The 27,381-nt window shown below is 48.1% G+C and overlaps 3 protein-coding genes across 5 annotated transcripts in view; all 3 read left to right on the top strand.

Annotated features, from left to right (window-relative positions):
- Positions 1–689: 689 nt before the first annotated feature.
- Positions 690–3,786, top strand: TMEM139 (transmembrane protein 139). 2 transcript variants are annotated; one of them, XM_007184684.2, is made up of 4 exons: positions 690–741; positions 1,162–1,210; positions 1,723–1,972; positions 2,186–3,786. In XM_007184684.2, the coding sequence occupies exons 3-4, from the start codon at positions 1,740–1,742 to the stop codon at positions 2,577–2,579; spliced, it is 627 nt and encodes a 208-aa protein (XP_007184746.1). In that variant the 5' UTR covers positions 690–741; positions 1,162–1,210; positions 1,723–1,739; the 3' UTR covers positions 2,580–3,786. The 2 variants fall into 2 exon arrangements, with proteins under 2 accessions (XP_007184746.1, XP_007184747.1); XM_007184685.2 differs by lacking the exon at positions 1,162–1,210 and having other exon boundaries at positions 718–741.
- Positions 3,787–4,072: 286 nt separating this feature from the next.
- CASP2 (caspase 2) lies at positions 4,073–21,886 on the top strand. 2 transcript variants are annotated; one of them, XM_007184682.2, is made up of 11 exons: positions 4,073–4,233; positions 7,400–7,550; positions 7,856–8,023; positions 8,183–8,264; positions 9,175–9,269; positions 9,545–9,721; positions 15,682–15,810; positions 15,960–16,050; positions 19,034–19,183; positions 19,324–19,433; positions 19,596–21,886. In XM_007184682.2, the coding sequence occupies exons 1-11, from the start codon at positions 4,160–4,162 to the stop codon at positions 19,725–19,727; spliced, it is 1,359 nt and encodes a 452-aa protein (XP_007184744.2). In that variant the 5' UTR covers positions 4,073–4,159; the 3' UTR covers positions 19,728–21,886. The 2 variants fall into 2 exon arrangements, with proteins under 2 accessions (XP_007184744.2, XP_007184745.2); XM_007184683.2 differs by lacking the exon at positions 9,545–9,721.
- Positions 21,887–26,588: 4,702 nt separating this feature from the next.
- CLCN1 (chloride voltage-gated channel 1) overlaps positions 26,589–27,381 on the top strand; it is a 32,853-nt gene continuing 32,060 nt past the window's right edge. The window contains exon 1 of the mRNA XM_007184681.2: positions 26,589–26,786. Within this exon, the coding sequence (XP_007184743.2) occupies positions 26,607–26,786 (180 nt within the window). The 5' untranslated portion in view covers positions 26,589–26,606. The remainder of the gene's footprint in view (positions 26,787–27,381) is intronic.

Raw genomic sequence — 27,381 nt, 5'->3', positions numbered from 1 at the left:
CCAGAAAGGCTTTTGTACCCAGGAGGGCTCCTCAGGGTCCTGCTCAGTTTCAGAAGGAAGGTATGTAAACAGAACGTCACTATATAGCGGGGAAAGGTGTGTGCAGGGGAGGAAGGAACGCCGTGCAGACGCAGTGGAGACAGTCTCTGCAGCAGGCGGCACCTCGGAGGTGGCCTGTGAAGAATCAAGAGTTAACTGGGCCAAGAAGCATACACACAAACACGTCTTACTGGTCTGCAGAAAACAAGGAACTTACAGAAATGGTACCTTGGCAGCAGAAGCGGGACACATCACTCCATGCCCACAGTGGTGCCTACAGTGTGCAGAGCACTGCGTGATCCGCAGAGATCAAATAAACCGTGGCCTCTGCTCCCAGGCACAAAACGTATTACCTAATATAATGCAAACTGCTCGGGATACCAAGCGCATTGAGAAGGGAGAAGAAATGTGAATTTAACTCTGGTCCGAAGTACAAAGATCACTGGGGGTGAGTTTGGGGAGTACTCTCTTTAGGGCGCTGTAGGGGATGGGTGGAGTAAATAAGAGGCAGAAAAATCAAGGTGGGGCAGTAGTAGGAGTTCAGCCTTCAGCAGAAAAGGGGAGGAGGAATCTCTCGCGCAGGACTGGGGCAGAAAAGTGGGTGGAACCAGTGGGCTCCACCCCGTCTCCTCCTCCCACCCCCCTACCACCTACCTACCTTGCAGTCTGGTGAGACAGGTGAGGGAGGAACTCCTATCGCTGGTAAGAGGGGCAGGAGGGTCGTGGCTTTGGGGCTGGCATGTAAGGAGGCGGTCTGGCCCCTTTGTAGAATCGGTGACTCCTTCCTCTGCAGAGCTCAGGGAGCTCCTGACAGGCTGGCTGGGGGTAGTGGCCGCCTAGGTGCTGCTGCTGTGTTGCAGGGGAATGAAAAGGCTTCTCCCCACCAGCCTCCCAGCCCCCATGCTAAAAACTCCAGGCAGGAAACTTGAAATCTGAGTTTACCGAGTGAGGGCCGGTAGAGGGCGGGGGACCGTGACAGACATGGGGCACGGAGAGGTCAAGAATCATCTGGGCCTCTGTCCATTGCCCTAGACCTCTATCGCCTTAGACCTCTGTCTGTAAGATTCTCAGGTAGTTGTGTCCTGTGGCTTTGTTGTGTCTATGTGCACTTTCTCCCTCCAGCTGGAGCGTGGGGCTGACGGGAGGAAATGGGAAGACGGGGTCAAACAGGGTAAGTGGTGCCCTACAGGGTCAGACTGAGGGACTCAGGCTGGGCAGGTGGGCGGTGGACGTTCGATGCAAGCAATAATAAAGGGTGGGGCCCGCCTATCACCTGGATTCCTGAGATGCCGTGAGTACTGAGGCCCCAGGCAGGGCCTGCCCAGGACTGGATCCTGGAATGGGTAGAAATACAGAGCTGGAAGGGAGCCCATAGGGAAGAAGGACAAAGTAAGGAACGTAGGGCTCTGACATAGTAAACTCACATGAGGGCTGGGAGTCAGAACTCCCGGGCTGGTTTCCTGGCTATTCCACACATACTGATACCCTGGGACAACAGTGTGATCCTAGAGAGAATTCCAGAGCTGAAGGGGACCCTGCAGATCATTTCTTTGGGCCATTTATTTGATTTGAGATTGAAGAAACAAACCCAAACAAATGTGTCTAATATGCTTACTTTGAAATCTAACCCAGCGGTGATGCCAATTGCTAGTTTAGACACAACAGCTGTGTGTCTTTTTGCAGGAGCCTGGGGAGGGGCCATGGTGCCAAGCCAATTGTGGGGGACTCTGGAGAAGCCGCTTTTCTTCCTGTGTTGCACCTCCTTCCTCCTGGGGCTGGCTTTGCTGGGGATACGGCCGGACATCGCCCCTGTTGCTTATTTCTTTCTCACCTTGGGTGGCTTCTTTTTGTTGGCCTGCCTCCTGGCCTGTGTTTTGGAACGGGGGTCTCAATCAATGCAGACCGAGAGCCCAGGGGCCTCAAGCAATGCACGGTGAGTTAAAGGGTGGGCAGGATTGGAGGATTACATGTGGACCTATTCTCCCTGTGTCCCTCTAGACTCTAGGCGGACAGCCTCTGCTTTCCCCTGTCACTGGTATCAGGGTCAGGGGCTAGTGGAGGGGCCTTTTGCTGGTAGAAGATAGAAAAGGGAAAAAAGGCTTCTTTCAGGAAGCCACTAATGACCTTACTTCTCACCCCCCCTCAGGGACAATGAAGCCTTTGAGGTGCCAACCTACGAAGAGGCCACAGTGTTGGAATCACAGCGCCACCCCCCAGAGGTGGATCAACCACCCTCCTACACCAGTGTTGTAATCCCCCCAGGACTTGAGGTGGGACAGCCTAGCCATCCAGAGGAGCCCAGGAGAGCCAGACTGGACAGGCGAGTGGGCTCAGAGGGGTCTGTGATCTCAGGAAGCCCTGGAAGACCTCCAGTCAGCCTGCGGCTTCGGGGACCACGAGTTGCGTCCACTGTTCCTGATCTGCAGAGCTTGTGGACGCCCCCCAAATTGGAACCTCTTACTCCACCCCCTGCCTATGATGTCAGCTTTGGTCACCTTGATGATGATGTTTTCTATGGAAACAACTGGACACGCCCCTAAAGGACTTTCCCAGGATATATCATCTTTCTGCACCAGACCCACTCATTCATTCGACCAGTGCTTCCCAGTGCCTGTTATGTGTCAGGAACTGTGTCTCCACCTGGACGTCACAAATGATGACTTTAACCCAGAGGGGAGTGAGGCTATGGTGAGCCCTTCCCAGTTTTACAGTGGTACATCCCAGAGATGTAGGCGGCACAATTTGAGTCTTCAGGCAATATTCAGCGACCTACCCCATACCTGGTATTTCCAGAGTTAGACTGAGGGTGAGATGAGGAGATTCCAGAGAATCTAGTGAAGGAAGAAAAGAAACAATATCTGAGTGACAGCTCTGTTGCTTCCGTTCCAGGTGCTTTGCCTCTATTAGATCACAAAAATGAGGTATTATTGTCCTCATTTGGAAAACGAGGATCCTAAGGGTCAGAAAAAATTGATAATTTGCACAGGGGCACACCGCTAGTAAATAACACACAAATGTCTTGAATTCTGCTCTTCTAATCCCATAGCCCTTGTGTTTTCAATACAAGGCAACAGAAGCCAGTTCATGCACACATCTCTCAATTTCTGTCTTGGTCAGTGGCTGGTGAGGGGTAGAAGACTTCATGTAGACAGAATGGGGGACCAGCTGTGTCTGCAGACAGGGAGTGCTGAGTGGGACCAGGAGTGTGCCCAGCCTCCTAGAGGAGCAGAGCTGATCAAAACTGTGATGGCCCCTGCTCCAGATGGGGAGAAGTTCCTGCCCCGGGGGGCTAGACAGCAGTCCCCAGTGCAGGGTCCCATCCTATCTAGAAGCAGTGGAGTAAACTGCCCCAAGGGGAGGGACATCTGATTCTGAGGATGGGTGGATATGATGGTCAGAAAAGAGAAAACCCGAGGTCCTTGGCGAGGGGTGGTGGAGCATCTAAGGATCCGTCTTGCATCATCTATTATGAAGCCCTGGAAACACCTGCACTGTCTGCAATAGCTTCAGCCTCACCCCTGCGCCTGACCCCGCTGGGTTTTACCCCAGGACGCCCTGCCCTGCTTCCTCAGATCCAAACAGAACACCAGCTTCTCTGTAATCATGTGCTGTGCCTGTGATGCAGGTTTGAGCCAACCATCGCCGACCGACGCTCATTCTTTGCGCGGGTATCTGTCTAGCGCCTTCTAGTGCTGTCCTTGTCCTCCTTACCCTTGTCCCAACAGTTCAACTTTAATAAAGTGAAAAGTCCGGCCACACCCATCTCCATACAGTTCTTGCAACAGGCGGGTGAGGAGAGGTGGGCGGTGCCGGGGAGGGAGCTGTGATTTCCGCGGGAACCGACGACCAATCGAATGGCCGAGTAGGGCGGGGCGGCTCCTCGCTTCCCTTTCCGCCGAGCGCGCTCGCTCACCCCATTGGACAGCGAGTCCACCGAGGGGGCTCTGCGCCTGCGCGCGCTCCGGCGACGGCGCGGCCGGCCTCGCGTGGGGGCGGAGCTGGGATAGCAGCGCGCAGGCGCTTTGCGCGCTGGCGGACGGGGGAGGGATGCGGAGGACGCGAGGGCTCGCGGTTTGTTTGGGTTGTGGGTGGTGCGCGCACAGCCTGGGAAAAGCGGGAAATGGCGGCGCCGAGCGCGAGTCCCCGGTCCGCCCTGCAGCAAAAGGGGCTGATGACCGCTGATAGGGGGCGCAGGTGAGTGGGGAGGGTCCCAGGGGTCCGTAGTGGGGCCCAGGGAGGGAGACGCGGGTTTCAGGCGTATGGCCCTGGCGCCCCCTCCCCTCGGAGCCCCTGGAAGCCGCGGTGTCCACGCTTCCAGCCAAGGGTGGGAGGCCGGCTGAGCCCCCAAGGGGAGCGCGGGCGGGCGAATTACTTCTGGGCCTTGTCCCTCTCGAGCAAAGACTCCCCAGCCTCGATTCTTCCAACCCCGGAGGCTTTGAACCAGGGGAGCTCTTTCCAGTCCTGTCAAATCTCGGTTTCTCTTAAAAGATTCTTTATTCTTTCTTTCCCTCGGTTCCCTTTTGAGGAACTAAACTCTGTACTCATAAAAACTGATGAGACAAAAAAAAAAAAAAAACAAAAAAAACTGATGAGACCTGCAGATTTCGGAATTCTGCCTGATGTGCATTTGTTTCGGATTGAATATATCATGATCTGTATTGCGTTGGGTGTAATGAGATTTTCACAGCAGTCAACACACATTTGGGGGTTTGAGAACTCTGAGACAAGGAGGTTCCCGAGGCTCCGAGTGTGTCTCAGCCTCTAACCCCCAGTTAAATCGTATCATGGCAGATATCACCCAGGATAACATATTTTAATGCCTCCCGGTCCAGACCCAGGTGATGAATTGAGGACTTTGGAACCAGAACCTGCAGAAGGACACAGAATCAAGACTTAAGAATCGCCTTTGTGTCCTTTTCTCCACCCCCTCCTCCCTTTCCTGATGTGTCCTAAAGTTCTAGGTGATTGTGGTTACTTTTGGAAAGTCCACCTTTGAGACTTTCCCCGTAATATGGAATCCTGGAAGGAGCAGGTGTGTGTAGAATGGATAATGCTTCAGATTAAACCTAATAAGTTATTGATTGAAAACTCAAGTCTACAACTTAGAGTTAAGAACTGGGAGTCGATTAGTGAATTGTGTGGATGATACTGAGTAGGGAGAGGCGTTTTGAGGGGGGTTCCTAATGGAATGTCAGCATTTAAGGGCAGACCAAAGGTCCTGTGAAGGAAACGGGGACCTAGTAAGCAGAGAGGGAAACTGGAGAGAATGGTGTCATGGAAACCAAGGGAGGAGAAAGTTTTAAGGAGAAAATGCTACTGGTAAATTAAGGGAAAAAAGTCGAGTAAACCCACCCCACCATTGGTGTGTATCCTGAGGAAATACCCAGAATCCAGCTGCGATGTTATTTTGCGACTGAACTATTAACACTTATTTTTACCAGAGTTCATACATGTTGTCATTGTTAACTGCTTTGGTGTGTTCCAAGGTGATTCTTTTTGTTTTTTAAAATTAATTAATTTATTTATTTATTTTTGGCTGCATTGGGTCTTTGTTGCTGTGCTCAGGCTTTCTCTAGTTGTGGCGAGTGGGGTCTACTCATCGTTGTGGTGCACGGGCTTCTTGTTGCTGTGGCTTCTCTTTGCGGAGCACGGGCTCTAGGCACACGGGCTTCAGTAGTTGTGGCACGTGGGCTCAGTAGTGTGGCTCGCGGGCTCTAGAGCACAGGCTCAGTAGTTGTGGCGCAGGGGCTTAGTTGCTCCGCGGCATGTGGGATCTTCCCAGACCAGGGCTCGAACCCATGTCCCCTGCAATGGCAGGCAGATTCTTAACCACTGCGCCACCAGGGAAACCCCCAGGATGCATTTTAAAATAGGTTTTTTAAGTTATAATCTGAAGCTGGTACCATATTCTTTTCTCACTGCTATCAGGTCCTTACTGTTGTCACGTATTTGGAAACTGACTAAGCAGGCTGGCACACCCTGCATTTATATAAATTAGGCACATAGATGTTATACACTGGAAATGGGATTCTTTTTTTTTTAATAACATCTTTATTGGAGTATAATTGCTTTACAATAGTGTGTTAGTTTCTGCTTTATAACAAAGTGAATCAGCTATACGTATACATATATCCCCATATCTCCTCCCTCTTGTGTCTCCCTCTCACCCGGAAATGGGATTCTTTTAGTTCATCAACAGAAGCTGAACTCTTTCCAAACGCATAGCAAAACTAAGGAATCCTTGAAATGAAGACATCCCTTGTAAACTAAATTACCAAAATAATTTCTCCTTTACATGCTTTAACTCTTTGAGTGATTTCAGGTTATGTTGATTGTTTTCATCATTGGCATTTATCTACTGTGACTTTCCGTCAGACTTTTTACTTAATTCAGTTCTTAGAGGATCCTGGTCATTTCTAGTGTTATTTTGTCACAGGAACTTACCGTTTTAAAAACCATAGTTGTAATTGGTAAAAGTAGGCTCAAGAAAATGTGTGTTTGTGTCTGATTTATTTTATGTTGAAGCTGTCCATTGGCTTGAGTTTTTGCCATTGTATTAAATTATTTTATCACAAAGGATTATTTTAGGGCTTCCCTGGTGGCGCAGTGGTTGAGAATCCGCCTGCCAATGCAGGGGACACGGGTTCGAGCCCTGGTCCGGGAAGATACCACATGCTGTGGAGCAGCTAAGCCCGTGTACCACAACTACTGAGCCTGCGCTCTAGAGCCCGCGAGCCACAACTACTGAGCCTGCATGCCACAACTACTGAAGCCCGCGCACCTAGAGCCCGTGCTCCACAATGAGAGAAGCCACCGCAATGAGAAGCCCGCACACTGCAGCAAAGAGTAGCCCCCGCTCGCTGCAACTAGAGAAAGCCCGTGCGCAGCAACGAAGACCCAACACAGCCAAAGATAAATAAATAAAATAAATTTTATAAAAGAAAAAAAGGATTATTTTAGACTCATATCACTGTCAGCAGCTTAGTTAAATAATGTGAGATATTTTCTGGAATACTCCTTAATTAAAATTGGTCGGTCAGACGGAGGAATATTCCTTCTTGTGAGTATGTGTACTTGTGTGTGTATTATTTTTGTCACGATAGATATTTCCCCTCGTCAGACCATTCATCTCAGAAGATGGTCTCAGTTGAACATCCTCCATAAAGGATTGTATATCATTTCCTTATGATCAACGTGTTACTGCTTAATACTTCTTTGATTTTAAGCACGTTCAGTAAAATACGTCTGATTTTAGTCATTTTAAGTCCTGTTCTTTATGTTTCTCCTACCCACACCTCTTCCGCTCCGCTTCTCTGTGCCAGATCTTGAACTTGACAGCTTTTCTATCTTTTATCTGTAGGATATTGGGAGTGTATGGCATGCATCCTGACCATCAGGAAGCTCTAAAAAAGAACCGAGTGGTGCTGGCCAAACAGCTGTTGCTGAGTGAACTGTTAGAACATCTCCTGGAGAAGGACATTATCACCTTGGAAATGAGGGAGCACATTCAGGTATCTGAAGGCAAAAGAGAAAAGCCAAGTAAATATATTAGTTGTAGGAAGAGGAACAGAGCATGGTAAAGTGTGGAAAAGATGTAGTGCTTTACTAAGGAAATGAAAATGCTCTTCTACCCTAGAGCATTTAACAGAAAAGACATATAGTTCAAGAATAATGGGGGAAGGACTTCACACGTACATATTTTTCTGTAAAAGGAGTTCTTGAGATGGATGATGCTGTTACTATGAAGCTCATCTGGAGAAATAGAATCACAGCTGGATAAGTAAACGTGATTCCATGTTTTATTCTTGTATTGTAGGCCAAGGTGTGCAGTTTCAGCCAGAATGTGGAACTCCTCAACTTGCTGCCCAAGAGGGGCCCCCAGGCTTTTGATGCCTTCTGTGTGGCCCTGAGGGAGACCAAGCAGGGTCACCTGGAGGACCTGTTGCTCACGACCCTGGCTGGTCTTCAGCACATACTCCCACCGGTATGGAGCCCTAGACATGTGGTGTGTTGAGAAGGGTTGGTTTGGTGGGAAAGGCATTTTTGAGACTGTGGTGAAGTGGGGAACAGGACTAGATTTCTGTATTATTTGGACTGGACCAGCTCCCTAAGGCCTGCTACGGTGGGTCCTGCTTTCTTACAGTTGAGCTGCGACTACAACTTGAGTCTCCCTTTCCCGGTGTGTGAGTCCTGTCCCCGCCGCAAGCAGCGCCGCCTGTCTCCAGGTGAGAATGGATGGCATAAAATGGGTCCCGCAGATTGACTTCTGTTTCCTTGACTGGCATCTGACTTTGCCCTAGTGTGAAGCCTATTTTCCTTCATATTGGAACAGTTTCCTCAGTGAATTCGTTAGGGACCAGCAGGACAGTTTAGATGGGCTATGGGTTGGACCTGTTTTTCTTCCATCATAGATGGTTTTGGTTTTTTTGGGTTTTGTTTTTTAATTTTATTTATTTATTTATTTATGGCTGTGTTGGGTCTTTGTTTCTGTGCGAGGGCTTTCTCTAGTTGAGGCAAGCGGGGGCCACTCTTCATCGCGGTGCGCGGGCCTCTCACTGTCGCGGCCTCTCTTGTTGCGGAGCACAGGCTCCCGACGCGCAGGCTCAGTAATTGTGGCTCACGGGCCTAGTTGCTCCTTGGCATGTGGGATCTTCCCAGACCAGGGCTCGAACCCGTGTCCCCTGCATTGGCAGGCAGATTCTCAACCACTGCGCCACCAGGGAAGCCCCATAGATGGTTTTTTAATGGTGATTGGCCCGTGGAGCAACTTGTGCAGGTAGGAAGTCCCTGCACATAATTGGCCTATCTCCTCTGTAAAGCTTAGTTATTTTACGATGAGGAAAGGCTACATCATGGGCCTCTACCCTGCTGATTGAGTAGCCTAGTGATGAGAACACGGGTTTTATCATACACCCCATTCAGTCATTCACTGAGCTGAGCACCTACTACTATATGCAGGCTAAGTGCAGAGGATCCAGTGGTGAGCAAAAGCAACAGGGTCTCTGCCCCCATAGAGCTTACAAACAAGGGGAGTGAGCAAGACCAGTAATTATTTAAAGGGTGCCTGAAGTTATAATGAAGTACTAGGATTGCTGTGTAGATTGTATGCTAGTTTTTCTGCTCTCTATGCCGCAGATACCATGGAACACTCCCTAGACCATGGAGATGGTCCTCCCGGCCTTCAGGTGAAGTCTTGCACTCCTGAGTTTTATCAAACGCACTACCAGCTGGTGAGTCTTGCAAAATGGCAAGAGGAAAAGCATTGGGAAATGAGATACCCTTCCTGGGCATCTGACCTTAGTTTGTGTATACATTTCTTTCCTGCCTTTATTAGTCAGAAAATAATTGCTGATTGAATGTCTTCTGTGGGTATTTCTTTATTTGACCTGGTGGGATTAAGAAGAAGAATGTGGTGTCTTTGTTTTCTTGAAATGCCTCATCTAGTGGGGGAGGCATAGTTTCTGTCCTCAAGAAGCTCATGGTCTAATCGGCCTCCCCTCCCCAGGCCTATAGGTTGCAGTCTCGGCCTCGTGGCCTGGCACTGGTGCTGAGCAACGTGCACTTCACTGGAGAGAAAGACCTGGAATTCCGCTCTGGAGGGGATGTGGACCACAGCACTCTAGTCACCCTCTTCAAGCTCTTGGGCTACAAAGTTCATGTTCTTCTTGACCAGACTGCACAGGTACCCGAGGCAGGACATGCTGACGTGTGCATTAGAGAACGGGACAACACTTGGGGGCCAGAAACGTCCATGCGCCTCTGCCTGCTGGGTTGTGCCTTACTAGAGTAATGTTCTCTCCCTACCTTTTACTTGCTGTGTTCTGCCTCCCATCTTGCAATCTAGTTTAAAAAAAAAAAGGGCCTCCTTGGTGGTGCAGTGGTTGAGAATCCGCCTGCCAATGCAGGGGACATCCCACATGCAGCAGAGCAACTAAGCCCGTGTGCCACAGCTACTGAGCCTGTGCTGTAGAGCCCACGAGCCACAACTACTGAGCCCACGTGCCGCAACTACTGAAGCCCGTGTGCCTAGAGCCTGTGCTCCACAATGAGAGAAGCCACCACAATGAGAAGCCCGGTTACCTCAACGAAGAGTAGCCCCCGCTCGCCGCAGCTAGAGAAAAGCCTGTGCGCAGCAATGAAGACCCAACGCAGCCAAAAAATAAATAAATAAATAGAAAGAAAACGAAAGAAAAGAGAGAAAGGATTCAGGCCAGCCGGCTGCCTGGGTGTTGACTTCTCAGGGTGGCTGTGCGCTCCGAGTCAGAATAGTCCAGGGTCGGGTTCTCGTGTTTACATGCTCAGCAACTAGATTCCCAGTCCCTCAGGAGCTGAGATACTGATATGCACCCAACCAACTAAGAAGAGATATTTATAAGTCAGGGTTACACAGGACAGTGACTTCTTGGTTGACGTTGCTGCTTAGGAGTCCAGTTCTCAAGATTACGTTGGCAGATAAAATTCTTACAAATGGGGCTTCCCTGGTGGTGCAGTGGTTGAGAATCTGCCTGCTAATGCAGGGCACACGGGTTCGAGCCCTGGTCTGGGAAGATCCCACATGCCGCAGAGCAACTAGGCCCGTGAGCCACAACTACTGAGCCTGCGCGTCTGGAGCCTGTGCTCCGCAACAAGAGAGGCCGCGATAGTGAGAGGCCCGCGCACTGCGATGAAGAGTAGCCCCCACTTGCCGCAACTAGAGAAAGCCCTCGCACAGAAACGAAGACCCAACACTGCCATAAATAAATAAATAAAATTAAAAAAAAAAAAAAATTCTTACAAATGAAAGTTTGCTAGAATTGTCCTTGTAAATACTGTTTTGTGGTCATTTCATGAATTAACCTATTCTTTTTTTTTCCTTTGGGCTGTGTTGGGTCTTTGTTGCTGCGCGCAGGCTTTCTCTAGTTGCGGCTAGCGGGAGCTACCCTTTGTTGCGGTGTGCAGGCTTCTCATTGTGGTGTCTTCTCTTGGTGCGGAGCACGGGCTCTAGGCGCGCGGGATTCAGTAGTTGTGGCTCACGGGCTCTAGAGCACAGGCTCAGTAGTTGTGGCGCACGGGCTTAGTTGCTCCGCGGCATGTGGGATCTTCCCAGACTAGGGCTCTAACCCATGTCCCCTGCATTGGCAGGCGGATTCTTAACCACTACGCCACCAGGGGAGTCCCTAACATAACCTATTCTTATCAGTTGTGTGGCCACAAGACAGATCTTAGCATAGATTACTTCTGAACTAGATTCCTGCAGGTCATACGCATTTTTGTTATGAGTTAGTCCCCTTTAGCCTCAATTACCGGGCTGTACCACTGACTTTGTTACCTTTAGGTAGTTCTGTTTTGAAATTGAAAATAGTCCATTGGTAAATTAGTACTAATTCTTTATTTTGATTCCAGAATAATAGTGCTTTCCTAAACTTGCCTTTGGGAATATCCATGGTAAAATTAAGGTTTCTAGAAGATTCTCTTTGGTCTATTGAGGTAGGGTGGTCAGCATTGTCTGTGGTCTTCATTTCTTTTTCTCAGCTGTCTTGCTTCTGTGAGAATAATTATGTATTTGCTAAATTTTGGGTAAGGCCAGATTCATTGGTAGGGACCTGAATGTTGTTCTTTACATGCTATTACCAGCTTCCCAATAATAGCTCAGGCAAAGAAGTAAACCCACCCTTGCTTCAAAGCCATGGCTGGAACAGCTCCTTTCTACATCAAGTATTCACGTAGGTTATATGCTTTCCTGAGAGATCTGCTGGGCATGAAGGGAATAAAGGTGGGACAACAGCTGTAATTCTTACAGAGGGAATCCTATTAGATCACTTAACAAAATGAATGCTATTTACATTTCTTTACAGCTTTTGGTCTAGTCATTTTTTTTACTAGGAATTTATTATGTCATGGTTTTCCAAATTTTATGCAGTTGATAAGGGATTTTATGTGCTTGATAGTTAAAGATACATCACTAAGCACCAGGTCAGCTGTGTACTACTGATTCTTATCTTAGAGACAGTAGCTTTGATGGGCCTATGGGCCGACTTCACAAATGCCATTCCCTGATGCAGATTCCAGGACCTGTTGGATTCTGATTCTCTGGTTACGTTGTTCTATAACTTGAATTGCAGTGGAGTTCAGTTTTGAGCACCTTATAACAGGGGGCAACTATGTTAGCTGCCAGAGATTTTTTTAAATGTGGACCTTGAGTTCAAGGGACCCCAGTTAGATGAGGGAGTCTTGACATCAGTTTAAAAAAAAAAAAAAAAGAGGCACATCCCCTTATTTCCTAAGGACAACAGAAGACTAGAGACAGTGTCTTCTACAGTAGTTAAGAGGAAGAAACCATCACCTGGGTAGATGTGGTCAGAAGGATAAGTGGAGGATGTGAGACTTAGGCTGCCCGTGAAGGATGGAAGCTACTGAGGCAGAGAGGAGTGAAGGGGTCCTACGCGGGGAGAACAGCATACAGATTAGATATGTGTGTGTTAGGGACCTTGTGGGTGAACCAAATGTCTAGGGCACAGGAGTTCCAAAAATGAGATTGGAGAAAAAGGGACCAGAATGCACAGGGCCTTGAATGTCTTCCCAAAGGAATTGGACTTCCTTGTGTTGACATTAGAACATCGTTAGTAGTTTTTGAATAGAAAGGTGATGCATTCACAGTGATGATTCAGGGAGATTAATATGACAGTAATGAATGAGGTAGAGACCAGTGGCAGGGAATACAGTTTGGAGTTAATATCATAATGCCAGTATGAGATGGTGGGGGCCTGGATGGGGTAGTGGAACAAAAGGAAAAGAATATATGTGAAAAATAGTATAATGGCATGATTGTACTGTCAGTGCTTTGTGATTAAATAACTACCTATGGAAGAAGATGGAAAACGTAAGGAATTGAGAGCCTCAGAGGAAGTCAGGACCAAAGATGTAAATTTGGGAACTACTTGTGTAGGAAAAAGACTTTAAGTAATGAGAGATTATGATCTTTGAGAAAAAGCAAAAGGGCTAGGACTGAACCTTCGGGATGTCACCCTCCATGTATCCTAGTCCTCAGCTCTGGAGATTCAGAAACATGAGGAGGACGTTGCAGAATCAGTTTCTGACAGTGGCCAATCGAACTTTCAGATGCAGTTAAAACCAGGTAGCGACAGTGGGTGTGATAATTTGGTGCACTAGGCATCTGTACAGGATACTATCTTTCTGATACAACATCTCAAGGGGCTCAATTCTTTTTTTTTTTTAAACTTTTTGGCCATGCCACAAGGCATGCAGGATCTTAGTTCCCCGACCAGGGATTGAACCTGTGCTCCCTGCAGTGGAAGCGTGGAGTCCTAACCACTGGACCTCAGGGGAAGTCCCTCAAGTCTTTTATATAATTATTTGGTGAGCAAAGAGACAGAACCAAGAAAATTCAGATCCTCTTTTTCTCCCCGTATTATTCCTTTTTGCTTTAGAGATAATTCCATTTAAAAATTGGAGATAGTGTAGTCTCAGAGAATCATTTCGCCTGACAGCGCTGGAGAGCACGCTGGTACCCTCACCGCTCATGGAGGTGTTCAGTGCTCTGTTCATCGTCAGAGTCTTTTCTTCTTGCACCTACCTCATGAGTTTTACTAGTTCTAGAATTACAGTTTATTGTATATTAGGAAATGAGACACACTTTAAAGTGGCAGATTTCCTTTCACCATGTGGTGGTATTGGTTTGTAACTTGCATTTGGTTCCAGACGGCTTTGAGGGTGTAGGGGCAAGCTATGGGTCATCTCTGGAAAATGCAGCTGCCAGTAAAATTTTGGGTATCATTTCAGGGAGTTCACAGGTTATTCTCTTCTTCTGTGTCCCCCAGCCAAAAACACATGGAAGCGTTAAGAGCCCTGCTATTTATAGAAGTTCTGTAATTTTATCAGAAATAGATCTAGAGATCCTATTTTAAGCTACGCTACTTTCGGAAAAATTCCCCCAAATGACTAACCCCCATTTATTGAATGGTTTAATCTTATTAAATTCAGTTACAAAGCCCGTGTGTTCTTAACTTTGGGCTTTGTTGTCTTCTATGTGCTGACCTAGTAATCTCACTTAAGTTCAAAATGCTCCTGAGTGCCTAACCTGTATATTTATTCCCTTCTTGGAGCAAAATGAACTTCACCGATTCCATGTTAAATTCTGTTACAGTCAACTCCAGAGGAGCAGTCATACTTATGTAGACTCTTGAGATGATATATTCTTAAAATGAATGAGTTTTGGATATCTTTTATTACCTTAAGATCTCCACTATTATGGTTGGGTTCTGTTTGCTCAGAAAATACACATGCTCTTTCAGCACAGCCAGTTTCTCCATTTCCAGTGAAATTGCAGACTTTCAAGTCTCTTATTAAGTCTCAATTATGTGCAAACAGAACTATTCCAAACAGATAAGCAGTTCTCAAACGTTAGCACATCAGAATTACCTGGAGGGCTAGTGAAAACACAGTTTGCTGGGGGCCAAGACTCTGCAGTTCTTACAGGTTCCCAGGTGATGCTGACGCTGCTCTTGTACGGGCCACACTTGGAGAACCACCGCGACGTATTGTACAAGTGTGTGTTTTATTGGGGGCTGAGTATGGACTGTTAGATGTATGTGTACTATAACTGTTCTGCCTAGAGAGCATATTCTTCATTATATTTTGATCAAGTTCATAGTAAAATGAGCTTGTTTTCTCTCTGCTCATCTCAGAGACAATCCAGACATCTTGAGTTGTAGAGGGAGACATAGGTTTAAAAGTTTGTATCATATTATTATACTGTTAGGTATAATGCTTCAGTTAGAGTGTTATTGATATATGGCAGTCTAGTGCAAGATCAAAAAGATTCTTAAGTTAGACTACATGGTTTCTTTGAAAAAAATAATATTGTTACCCTTCATTAGACAAGCACATTGTAATGGCAGATCTTTGCAATATGTGCCAGCCATAGTGATAAGTCCTTTCTATGCCGTATCTCATTTAATCTTTACAAACTTGGAGGAAATTTACGCTTAATTGTCTTACAAAATGGGTATTAGAGCCTTGAGGGGCTAAATAACTTGTTCTAATTTATGAACCTAGGGATCCAACTTAGGTCTGTCTGATCCCTTAGCCCATATATGTAGTCATGACCCTGTACAGAATCCTCCATAGAGTGTCTTCTTCCATGGACAAAGCGTTTTATACAGACATCATCACTGTCTCTGGGAACTTAAATTCTCAGACAGAAAATAGCAAAGAAGTACTGCTGTTGTCTGCTCTCACGATCCTGTGAGCCCTCTGTCACACAGCAGTTCCTGTAGCTGTTACAGTTTACCTGGCGGTCCCCCTTGTGCCATTTATAAGGGCAATATGCTCTGAAGAAGGATCAGGTTGATGATTGGAGAATGGATGAAGTTAACTAGCTCGTGCATGATTAGCTTCATTAATAACTTGCTTTAATCCAGGAGTTCTTAACATACCTCAGTGAGTCTGTGAATTGTAAAATTATATTCAGAATTTTGTCTGAAGTCGTGCAGTTTTCTGGTGCATCTCTGACTTCACTTATCATTGACCACCGGAAAGTAGGGAACACACTGTACCTTCTAATAGCTTAGGGTTTCAGACACTGAAGAAAAGCTTACATTGGTGCTGACTAGTGAACAACGCTAAAAGGTGTCTTTCTTCTAGGAAATGCAAGAGAAGCTCCGGAATTTTGCCCAGCTCCCGGCTCACCGTGTCACGGACTCCTGCATAGTGGCGCTCCTCTCGCACGGTGTGGAGGGCGGTGTCTATGGCGTGGATGGCACGCTGCTTCAGGTGCGTGCCGTCCCGTGGCCGCAGCTCTGCAAGCTGGGCCGCTTCACCTCCCGCCTGCCCCTCTCTCCAGGGATGGCTGCTGTTGTGTGTAGGACTCAGGAGGTCCCACTGACCACCAACCGCCCTTCTCCCTTCTTTGTTTCTGGCAGCTACAAGAGGTTTTTCGGCTCTTTGACAATGCCAACTGCCCGAGCCTACAGAACAAACCGAAAATGTTCTTCGTCCAGGCGTGCCGTGGAGGTGAGTGCCCTGGCGGACCAGCGCCTGGGTGTGGCTCCTGGGCAGCCTCCCACCAGCTCTCACTTTCCTGTTTGCTCCTCTCAGGTGCTATTGGATCCCTTGGGCACCTCCTTCTGTTCCCTGCTGCCACCGCCTCTCTTGCTCTGTAAGTGTCTCCCGATGCATGGGGTGTGCTGGGACTTGGGCAGCCCATGGCTCTCAGGTTGGTCAGCTCTCTGTGCACTGCCACGTCCCGTCCTCCAGACGCTCTTTACCAGTGTCTTCGCCTTCCTTCCTGAGGACGCTTCCTTCTCTCTGTGCTTATTAACCCTGATGAGCTTTTTTGGTTACTCATTCCAGTTAAGGATTTTCTGGCTGTCTCTGCTTCCTAGCCCTCTCACTTTATCCTCTTCCTCTTTTTTTTCTCCACCTCTCCTGCCCCTTTCCACTTTCTCCTTTTACTTCTCGTCTCACCTACACTCCATTCTTGTCTCCTCCCCGCTCTGCGTCACTCACGGGTCGTGCAGGCAAGCGGCGCAGAAACCCCGTGTCGGCCTTTGGCTCGTGCTCTTCTGTGAGCTGCTTCCGTCGCTCTTCTTTCTTGCACGCCGTCTCTTTTACCCCTTGCAGAGCCAGGACTCCCCGACTAGGCTCAGAAGACATGGAGGCCTGCTTCTCATCTTGGAGGAAAACAGTAATCATTCAAAGCTCTAAATGTGGAGTCAAATTCTGCCTCTACCACTGACTAGTTATGTCAAGTTAGAGGAGTTGCTCGATGTCCCTGCACCTTCGTTTCCTCAGTATAAAATGTAGATAATCATCAGACCTACTTCATAAGGTCAGGCTGTTGTGATGATTAAGTGAAATGGTTCATATGAAGAACTTACTTAGCACAGTACCTGGCTCATAGGACATCCACGGAAAATGCCACCTCTGACTGTTAGGACGTGATCCGTACCCTTAAGGGGCTTGTAGTTTGATTTAAAGGTCAGTTTGTCCAAACATTCAAATAATACATTTTTTACATGGGTGTGGAGTAGCGGATAGATCCTTTCAGGGAAAAGGGGGGAATGCAATATGACAAGCATACCAAGATTAAAAAGATATCCCCCTTCCCCCCCCCAAAAAAGGTGTGCTGAGCCAGAAGTATGCCCGAATCTAATTTAAAAACGGAGCATCTGCATCAGTCATATGTAATGAGATGTGGCTGACCACGTGATAATAAACCTTGGCTACAGCTGAGATTTTGGACAGATAATAGTACAGAGCTATTGGGAGCTTAAGTAAGAAATAATGCGATAAATTTTTTTTTCAGGACGATTACCATGGCAGGGAACAGTGCTAAGAAAAGAGTATGTGCAGGCAGGAACTTACTTTTTTATGCACCTGCTGTATCCCCAGGCTCAGAGCACTACGTGATATGTAGTAGCACTTCATAAATATTGGATGAATGGATGGAAATTAATCTGCCTGAAAGGCGTAGCAATAATATAAAAAGCATATACGGGGATACTGTGAAAAAAACCATTTACTGATTAATAGATCTGAGACACAAAGGCAAGGGAGGAGCCTCCTTTCTCTTGAGGGACACATTCAGTCTCCTTTCTCTTGAGGGACACATTCCTATTTCCTTTAGGAGGTATCACTAGCAAAATAAAAGGAAATAAACATGTTCATGATCATTTTCTCCTATGTTCAGAGATTATATACAAATACTAGACCTGGATAGGAAAGAATTGCTCTTTTCTGAGCTAACGTGAATCTTCTCTCTAAAATTAAATCCTTCAAGGCATGACCAGTAGCCAGCTGTTCCTTTGAAAGCCTGAGCTCAACTGTCTTCTGCTGTATTTAATTAACATAATTGATGCCTGTAAGAAGGACCGCCCCACCCTGGTTGACTGGCTCCTAAGCTGGAGTGTAAGCTCCAGAAGGGCAGGGACTTGTTCTTCACTGTATCCCTAGGGCTTCAGACAAAAGCAGTGCCTGGCATATGGCAGTTGCTCAGTAAATTTTTATTGGATCAGTGAACCTTGGTCATTTTCTGCACAGATGTTTAAGCTTCACTCCCGTTTTAGGCTGTCTTGGGTGTCATACGGAGCAGGAGATGTAAAAAAAGCATACTTAGTCTTTTACCTTTGGCATGACAAGCTGTGTGTCCTTATATCTCTCTCCTACCACCCCCAAAACAGTAGCATCAGAAAAAGAACATGTCTCGGGGTAGATAAGGCCTAGGTCAGGAGGTTGGGCGTGTGCTCAGGGTGTGTTGAGAATCTACTGCTAATATTGAATAATAGTGTTCTTTTTACATTGTGTAGGAGAAAATAGTCAAATTATCCCAATTTTAAGTTTCTTTAAATTTCTCTTAAATTTTGCACACCAGCTACAATTTGGCTTATGAAATTAATAAACAAGTAATAAGTGATTTAAAAATACCCAAACACCCTGAAAACAGCTGATCATGCTTAGTTTTATAATTTTTTTATTGATACTTAGATTTGAGGTTGTAGTTTTCATATAGCATAAATGTAGTAATCATATTTTTGGTTTATTAACTTGTTTTTTTTTCTTATATAATAAGACTAAATATATCAATATTTTATTGTGTATTGCAATAAGGAGCACTTTGACTTCCAGGAATATTGACAATTGAACAAGTGAATCATGGACACAGATGGCTGTTCATTCTGTTTACAAGGAGTATTTGATTCAGCACTTTCCCTGTCTTACACAGAGTGGACAAAGCTCAGACTGTGTGTATGTGCATGTGCTTGGGCACAGTGTCCGGCCTGTCATGGGCACCCTCTGTGTGATCGGTGTACTCTGGCAGAGGAATGGGAGTAATGGCGTTTGTTTGTTTGTTTGTTTTTTAATTCATCAGCCACAGGTTGGAGGCAACACCTGGAAATGGTTCTTCCCAGTCAAGGTTTCAGGGAACTCGGGCTTGCCTGTGACAGGCCCAAGAGAGGAAATAACATCTTTGTCCACTCTGTCTGCCTTTGTACAGATGAAACAGATCGTGGGGTCGACCAGCAAGACGGGAAGAACCATGAGAGGTCCCCCGAGTGCGAGGAGAGCGATGCCAGTAAAGAGGAGGGGCTGAAGATGCGACTGCCCACTCGCTCGGACATGATTTGTGGCTACGCCTGCCTCAGAGGTATCGTGAGTTCCGAAGGAGAGATCCAAAGGTGGCCGCCTCTCTCTGACTGGGGAGGGAGCGGGTGCCGGCGAGGTCCGTCCAGCTGCGTGAGGGTGCCCGGGACCTTCCCTGTGCGCTCACTGCTGTCCTGGTTGCAGGGACCGCTGCCATGCGCAACACCAAGCGGGGCTCCTGGTACGTGGAGGCCCTCGCTCAGGTGTTCTCTGAGAGGGCCTGTGACAAGCATGTGGCCGACATGCTCGTGGAGGTAAGTCGGCTCAGTGGCGCCTGGAACCTTCTGCGTCCCGCGCCGTTCTACCTTGCTCCGCCCTTGCCCTGTTTTTCACAGCCTCCCTACCCTTTCTCTCCTGCTGGGATCATGGAAACACCCGATTCTCAAACCGTGGGCCCTGGGTTTCTGCCTTCGCAGGTGAATGCGCTCATCAAGGAGCGTGAAGGCTACGCCCCGGGCACGGAGTTCCACCGATGCAAGGAGATGTCCGAGTACTGTAGCACTCTGTGCCGCCACCTCTATCTCTTCCCGGGACACCCTCCCACGTGATGCCACCTCCCATCACCCGTGCCACGTGGAGGCCGCTGGAGCACAGGAGGCGTGATAGAGCCGCCTCTCTCCAGGATGCACGGTTTCTGTCCCTCCCCCTCAGGGATTGGGAATCTCCCAGGCTCCTTTCACACGCCCATCATCTCCGCCCTTGATCTCGGACTACAGGCCGGCTCCTCCCATGGGAGGCGCTCTCCCTGTGGAACCAGCTCCCTGTGGCTGGACTTGTTGCCAGGAGCATTTGGCTTCAGTTGAGGGACCTGGCAAATGATGTTATGAACATAGTGTCTCCATGGGGAGAGGGCATGTGGGTTTCCTCGATGTGTGTTCAGTTTCTGCCCCCAGGGCTCTTGTAGGAAGCGTTTGGTGATTGCTTTTATTACTTTAGTTGAGATGTCTCAGAGGTCATCTCCCATCTTTTCTGTCACATCCCAGCCCCATTTGTCTCAGAGTGAGAGTTTGGAAGGTGTCCTGGTTTAACATAGACCTTTTTCATTTGGTTTCAAAAGGCCAAGCAGGACAGGAGTCACTCTCTGCTGCTGTGGGTGGGCCCTTACCTGTGCATTCATTCCCTTCAGTTCCAGAATGTCGCCCCCTGGAAGGACCGTCTTCTCAACTCCACTCTTGGCTCCTTGGGGCTCAGGGAATCCAGCGTTCAGTGGAGGTTAGGGTTTGGATGCCTTGTATCTGTTACTTGTTGATCTTTACCCATGGAAGTTTCAAAGATCTTTTAATTGGTTGTTCTCTCTCTGAGCTTTGTACCTGAAATGAGCCTTGCAGGGAGTGTCAGCAGAGGCAGATAAGAGTGGTGTGCTTGCTCATACTTTGTAATCTGTCCCCTTATCCTCGTTTTTCTTCCTATGAAGTGTCCCCTCTATAAAAGCTTCCTAGTTGTTATCTCCCTGCTTCCTGTTTCTCCCCTCTTTACCTTCATCTCATCCTGTTTACTGCTGCCACTAACTCTGTCTAAAATACTGCTTAATTGGATCATTTAGCTGCTCAAGGATGTGACGTACTACCTTGTTCCCTCTTTCTGCTTCAGTATTAAATCCCCTCTTGATTTTATGTGGCCTATTTCCCCTTCCCGTTATGACTCTCCATTTCAGGGAGACCAGTGCTATATATGTTATTCGTTCACCCTAGAAGCCATCTTTATCTGTGCTTTTATGAAACTTCCCTTTTCTTAAAGGCCTTCTCTTTTGCTGCCGTTCTTGCCCCTTTCAATCCAGTCTCTATATGACAGATTTTGGTTCGGGTTTTTAAATATAAATCTGATGCTGTTACTCCCCTGCTTGGAACCCTCTGGTTTCCTATCACACCTCAAATAAAATCCAGACTCTACCTTGGCCTGCAGGGCCTCATTAAGTGCTGATTTCCCTGTAAGCAACAGCCCACCGCCGTCCTCAGTTTCTCAAACATTCTGAGGTCTTTCCTGCCCTAGGCCATCAGACACTCTTCCAGGGTCCACTGAGCTCCACTCCTCACCACTCTTGGCTCTGGTGGCTTCTTTCTTTATCCTTCGAGTCTGAGCTTAAATGCCACCTTTTTGTGGAGGCCTTCCCAGGCCATTCTGTCTCTAAGAATCATGTTTCTTTATTACTGTGTCCTGTTTAATGCCCCTTATTGCACTTATCACCATGCATAGTCATCAAATAGCGTGCTTCACTTGTTCATTCCTGTCTCCACTTTAAGCTCCATGAGAGCAGAAACCTTGTCTCTTTTGTTCACTAATACGTACTCAGTGCCTGGCATGTCGTAGGTCTTCAATAAATGTTTGCGGAAGGAAGGAAACAACCCTAGCTAGGCTCCTACATTTTGACAAAATTTCCCTTTTGGCAAAATACCCAGTTTAGTATTTGTACTCTGTATTTTCCCACGTGTTTTGTTTTATCCACTCGTATTATTGGCTCCTGAAGACAGAGGTCACACGTAGGACAACTTCTTCCACACCTCCCGCGGTGCCGGGCACCGTGCTCAGCTCTCGTAGTTCAGGTGCTCAGTGAATACTTGTTCTGCAGGGGTTCGGGAACTTGTTGCCAAGTCCTGCCCTTGGCTCAGTATCGTATGGAAGTATTTGGGTGACAGAACCTTTCCTCTTCCCACTGCCAGGATTTTGTATTGCCATCTGGTGCCAAATAAACACTCATATTTATTACTGATGTGTGCCTGATGTCTCTGTAGATAATCTGTGTTCTGAAGCCCACTTGCTGCCATTGCCTTAGCTTCTTACAGCGTTCCTCACCACCTCACAAGGCAGACCCAGAGCTGAACACCTCTTGTTTTGCTGCCAGATCTTTTTTATACAACTAGATCCACACCTCGGATGAGCCCATCTCCATTGTCATGGCCACAGGCAACTGCCCAAAATATGGCTCCCAGCACTGGGATTCCTCATGGTCAGAAGAGATGGAAGAGTCATTGGCAAGCAGTGTTGGTTCTGGATTGCTTAGATTATGGGATGGAGGCTGGAGGAACAGATTGAGCTAGAATAGGGTGAGGAGGATCCTAGAATTCCCTATCTCACGTGATCCAACTTGGATTTAAGGTTTTCCAGGGTGGGCACAGATCGTAAGAGAATTCTCGGGCAGCATGGAAGAGGTCTAAGCAGTGGGCTGTGTCACCTGGGGAGTTCTCGGAGTGCGCTGTGTCTACGCCCAGAGAGGTAGGTGTACACGTGCAGGTGGGCTACGGGGGGTTAACATGTTCTGTTGGAGCATTGTGATAGGAAGCTGCTGTGGGCCCTGGGGGAAGGAAGCTTGTCCAGGAATCCAGAGGAGGGAGAGTTAAGAGGGATGAAGTTGAGCTGAAACATCACTGGGTGGAGGAGGGGAACTGACCTGGGGAGTGGGCTGGACCCGGGGACCTTCTCCAGGGATGGGAGGTGGAGACACAGCCTCAGGGAGGGGCACTGGAATAGTGGGAGGAAAGAGTTTGGGAGGCACGGGGTGTTGGGGATTAGAGAGCAGCTTATGCTGAGCTGGATTCCACGTCCTCCCCGCCCCACCCTTGAATAAGGGTATCAGGTTGAATTTCAGAGCTCTGTCCCCTCTGCCAGGGGATTTTCTAAAATTATACCCCATCCCTGAGCTGGGGGTGGCCGTTTGCTGCCCTCCCCCATCCTGTTTCCTGTAATAGGGAAGAGGAAAACAAGAAGAAATGGGGCAGATGGGATATGAGCAGAGGGGGAAAGTGGTCTGAGGCGAAGAGCTTCATAACAGCTATAGTTGCCCGAGCGCTCCGTGTGTCTCCCAGGCGCTGTGCAGCTTTACACCATCCTCCCACAGGCCAGGAGGGCGTCATCTCCCTGGGTTCTTTTTCAGAAGTGGAAAATGAGGCTCAGAGACTTCAATTATCCAAAAAAAAAGATGTAGCTTTAAGGACATGGACTCTAGAATTAAATAGATGGCAAATGGTGGCTTGGCCTTTTAAGGTATCAGAGACCGTGGCTAAGGTACCTAACCTCACCCTTATCTAAACATGGGGAAGCCATTGCTACCTTAAAAGGATGAAGGACGCTGCCCTATGAGGATGAGCATGAGAATGCATGGTGGATCCCACAGGGTTAGCACATTACAGATGCTGTTAACCATCACAGAATGAGCTTCGGTTTAGCGACACAAGTTAACATTCAGAGCTCACTTTGGGGCAGGCACTATGACTTTTGCATGCGTTCTTTTCTCTCTGTAACCCTCAAGTTACTGCCTTTCTGAGGAAACGGAGGCCAGGATGGGAAACAACCTGTCAACTTGAGTTCATGCTCTCAGCTAACAGTATTGCTTCTGTGACTTTTTTCTTAGCATGAGATTTTCTCCCTCCTCACTTTTTGGGGCCAGAGATTTTTCCCACTGAGCTGGGAGAAGGAGCCTGAGACCAAAGACTTTATTCCATCTTAGCCCTTTTTGGGCAGAGAATAGGAAAAAAGTGTACTGTATCGTGTTCAGAAATACAGAGGGGGAGAAAGAGCCCTGTCCAGTGCTATCGGGAAGGCCTCATATGCAGGGTATGGGAAGGGACCAGGGATTTTTGAAGGATCTGGAAGGCAAGGTCCAATAAGCAGTAGAGGAGAAATGACTGCCAGTGAGGACAACTGCAAAGGGAAAGTGTGTTCAGAGGAAGTTGCAGTTGCCTAGGTGAAGTTTCAGAAAGTAGGTGGTCATGGGTTCCATGCTAGGCTAGATGTGCAGAGGGGAAGTCATGACCGAAAGCGCCTTAAAGAGAATGTAATGGTGTATCGTCCAATGGTTGGAGAGGCCAGACTTGAAGAGGCGGGAGTCTGAAAACAAGGGTGTAACCCAGGGAGAAAGTTCCTGCTTAAATTGATGTGGGGATGCCAAGGGGCTGGCTTGTTCACGACCACCTATACCCTAACACACGTCCCCTTGCATCTGTGTCCCAGATGGTCATTTCAACAACCTTCCTTCAAATAGAAATTCTATAAGCCTATAGGTTTTAACCTTCTAGTCTCATGGACCTCAAGAAAGTCTACTTAAAACCCCAAAAGAATACATATACAGTATACATATCTCATAGATAAACGCATGCTTATGAATTTGTTTCCAAATTTAGGAGCTTTTCAAAGAACTCCCCAGAAACCCATCTTTGGCCTTCCAAATAAGAGCCTAAGCGCTGTTACCCATGGGGTGTTGGGATGGAGGGAGGCACCGTTTACATTTTGTTTTCTTCTCTTGCAGGCTGATAACCCATGAGATTTTAACTAGTTCTAATCTCAAACTCAAGATCTTTACTCTCAAATCCTTGCCCTTCAGCACTACCAGCTGTAGATTTCCTTGACCCTCCTGATTTCAGAATCTGGTTTTTTATAGTATTTTTTAAAAATTAATTAATTAATTTATTTGTTTATTTATTTTTGGCTGTGTTGGGTCTTCGTTTCTGTGTGAGGGCTTTCTCTAGTTGTGGCAAGCGGGGGCCACTCTTCATCGCGGTGCACGGGCCTCTTACTATCGCGGCCTCTTTTGTTGCGGAGCACAGGCTCCAGATGCGCAGGCTCAGTAGTTGTGGCTCACGGGCCTAGTTGCTCCGCGGCATGTGGGATCTTCCCAGACCAGGGCTCGAACCCGTGTCCCCTGCATTGGCAGGCAGATTCTCAACCACTGCGCCACCAGGGAAGCCCCAGAATCTGGTTTTTAGAATTGCTGCTGGTTCTTCTAGGTGGCTTGGTGGAGTATGAGGGTTTTCTCAGTGCCAGTAACCTCTGCCTTCAAATTTTGGGATCCATAACCAGGACCTGATATTCTCAGGAACAGTGAAGAAGTAGCAATTGCCCTAGATACTTGCTTCTTGGGATTATTAAGCCCCAACAGAAACTGGCTGCCTTCAGGGGAGCCATACTCCACAAAGGCGTGAAAATCTTTTCTGTGTCTGAAGCCCCCCGCAAAGAATGTAATTTCACTTTGGCATTCTATTTTCTTTATTAAGAAAGTATTTCTTTCATCTCACACCAACCCCTTAGATCTCTTTTCTGATATTCTGCCTGCAGAGGAGTGAGATGTTACAGAACCTCCAGGCCCTTAAATCACACATTTGTAATCTTTGTGGGTAGATTACAGGCCTTCAGATTTATGTTAGAAAAGGTGCTTTTAATGGTATTCATTTTCCCACCTGCTTTGGACAGTCCCATTTAGCCTAGAACAAAATGTAATTGTAGACCAGATGTTTGGTGTCCCTGAACTTTGGCTGTCCTGGGACAGACCTCACTTGGTGATGGATCCCGAACCACACATTGGCTCATGTTTATCCATTTTATTCTATAGTGATGAGCTCAGAGGGGAAGAACTGTACTAGGAAAATTGGTTTAAAAGAAGTGTGATGCCAGGTAGAGTAGTTTGGCCTTGGCCAAAAATTATTTATTGACCTGAAAAGGGAAGAATGTCAGAGTACTTCCCTGTCATCTTTTATGTTTGTCGGGCTCATCACGAGAAACGCCCTTTGCCTTCCCTCCCCGGCCTCCCTCGTTCCCCTGGCCCACTTCCCCTTCTCCCCCCTTATCTAACCTGCCCTGACAGACCTCCGAGGGATGCACCACCGTCTCAACGGAGGCTCAGTCCCTCCCTGTGCGTCCAGGCTGCTGGCGTGGCTGACGTGTATCAGTCTGGGACGTGGGAGAAATGCCAGAGCGCAAGGCTATCACCCCTGTGTCCCACACCCAGGGGGTGATGAAGGTGTGGTCAAGGGGATGACCCCAAAGCATCACCAGCGGCCTCTGGCAGACAGAAAAGGCAGAGCTGGAGCAGAAAGCTGAACACTGGCTGGGTTGGGGGAGCTGGTCTGACAGATGAGAACTAAACCTCAGGAAGACACAGAGCTGGGAACAACCCCGCAGGGAAAGATGGCAGAGAGGCACCGGTTACTCTCCCAGGTGAGTTGCTCCCCAATGTTTCCAGACCCTAGGATTGCTCCATCCAGCCCCTCAGCCCTCACCTCCCCACAGACTGGAGAAAAGAGGTGGGTTGCTTAGAGGATGCAGACTCGGGGCAGCACACAGGTCTGAGAGCATGCGAAGCCATTTTCCATCCTGGTCTGGGCAATACTTATAGCCGGACCAGTCAGTGGCTTGGGGCTGGGAGCCTCCTAGTGACTAAGGAGGGGGACGGTGCTGGCCCTGCTGAGGGAATTCCCTGCGGGGCTGTCCCACAGGTTCTCATCCCAACCCCTCCCCCGCACGCCTCTCACACCTGCTTCGACCCCAAGCAGATCAGATGTGGCAAGGGGGGGGTCATGTGACGGAGAGATGGCTATAAATAGCTGGGGGTGGGCACGCTGCCCCAGACTCCTTGGGGACAGGCAGGAGGACAGGCTTAAGGAGCTGTACTGGGGGGAGGGCAGGGGCAAGCAGGCCGAGGCCTGGCCGGGGGAGGGAGCATGGAGCCGTCTGGGTCCCAGCGGCATGGGGCTGAGCCCAGCTGGTGGGGTAGCGCCCCCCAGTACCAGTACATGCCCTTTGAACACTGCACCAGCTACGGACTGCCCTCCAAGAGTGGGGACCTGCAGCACAGGCTCCGGAGGGATGCAGGCCCCCGTCCCAACGCCCGCCCCACACAGGTAAAGTCCTAAGGGGAGGGGGCGGTGGACTCGAGGAGACGGTGGTGTCATGGATTGGGGGCAAAGAGGGATCAGGTGAAAAGAGGGAGCAGTGTGATCTTTTTAACTTGAAAAAGTACGCGGTCATGTGTTCAAAATATGAACATTCTTCAAAGGTCTGGGTTCAGCCTTGTGAGCTCCTTATACAGAGATACACGCGTACTTTAACCCAAGCTTTACTAACAGAACCCCCGAATCCTGGGGGGAGACGGCAGAGCCACACATGCATGACAAGCTCGTGCTTACATAACCCACACGAGGTGAGTGGCAGAGGGGACCACACCTCTGTGTGCGTGAGCTGTCCTTACACCCTCACCCGCGCGCAGACACCACCGGATTTCTCCCTCCCCACCCTCGGCAGGACACACACAAATCAGCACTTCTGCAGAAGGCAGAAGAGTTGGGATGAGTGGAGAAAAAGGACTGAGTTGCGTATCAGTGATCAAAGATAGACCAGTGTCAAATGAGCAGAAGAAATATAATCAAACTTTCAGGTGGGAGGATTAATTAAGTAAGAACCGATGAAGTGGCAGGCACCTGGAAAGGTACAGAGGTC

The sequence above is a fragment of the Balaenoptera acutorostrata genome, chromosome 7, assembly GCF_949987535.1.
Source record: "Balaenoptera acutorostrata chromosome 7, mBalAcu1.1, whole genome shotgun sequence".
NCBI lineage: Eukaryota > Metazoa > Chordata > Mammalia > Artiodactyla > Balaenopteridae > Balaenoptera > Balaenoptera acutorostrata.
Note: the sequence above shows the minus strand (reverse complement) of the source record. Positions and strands in the feature narration are given on the sequence as shown.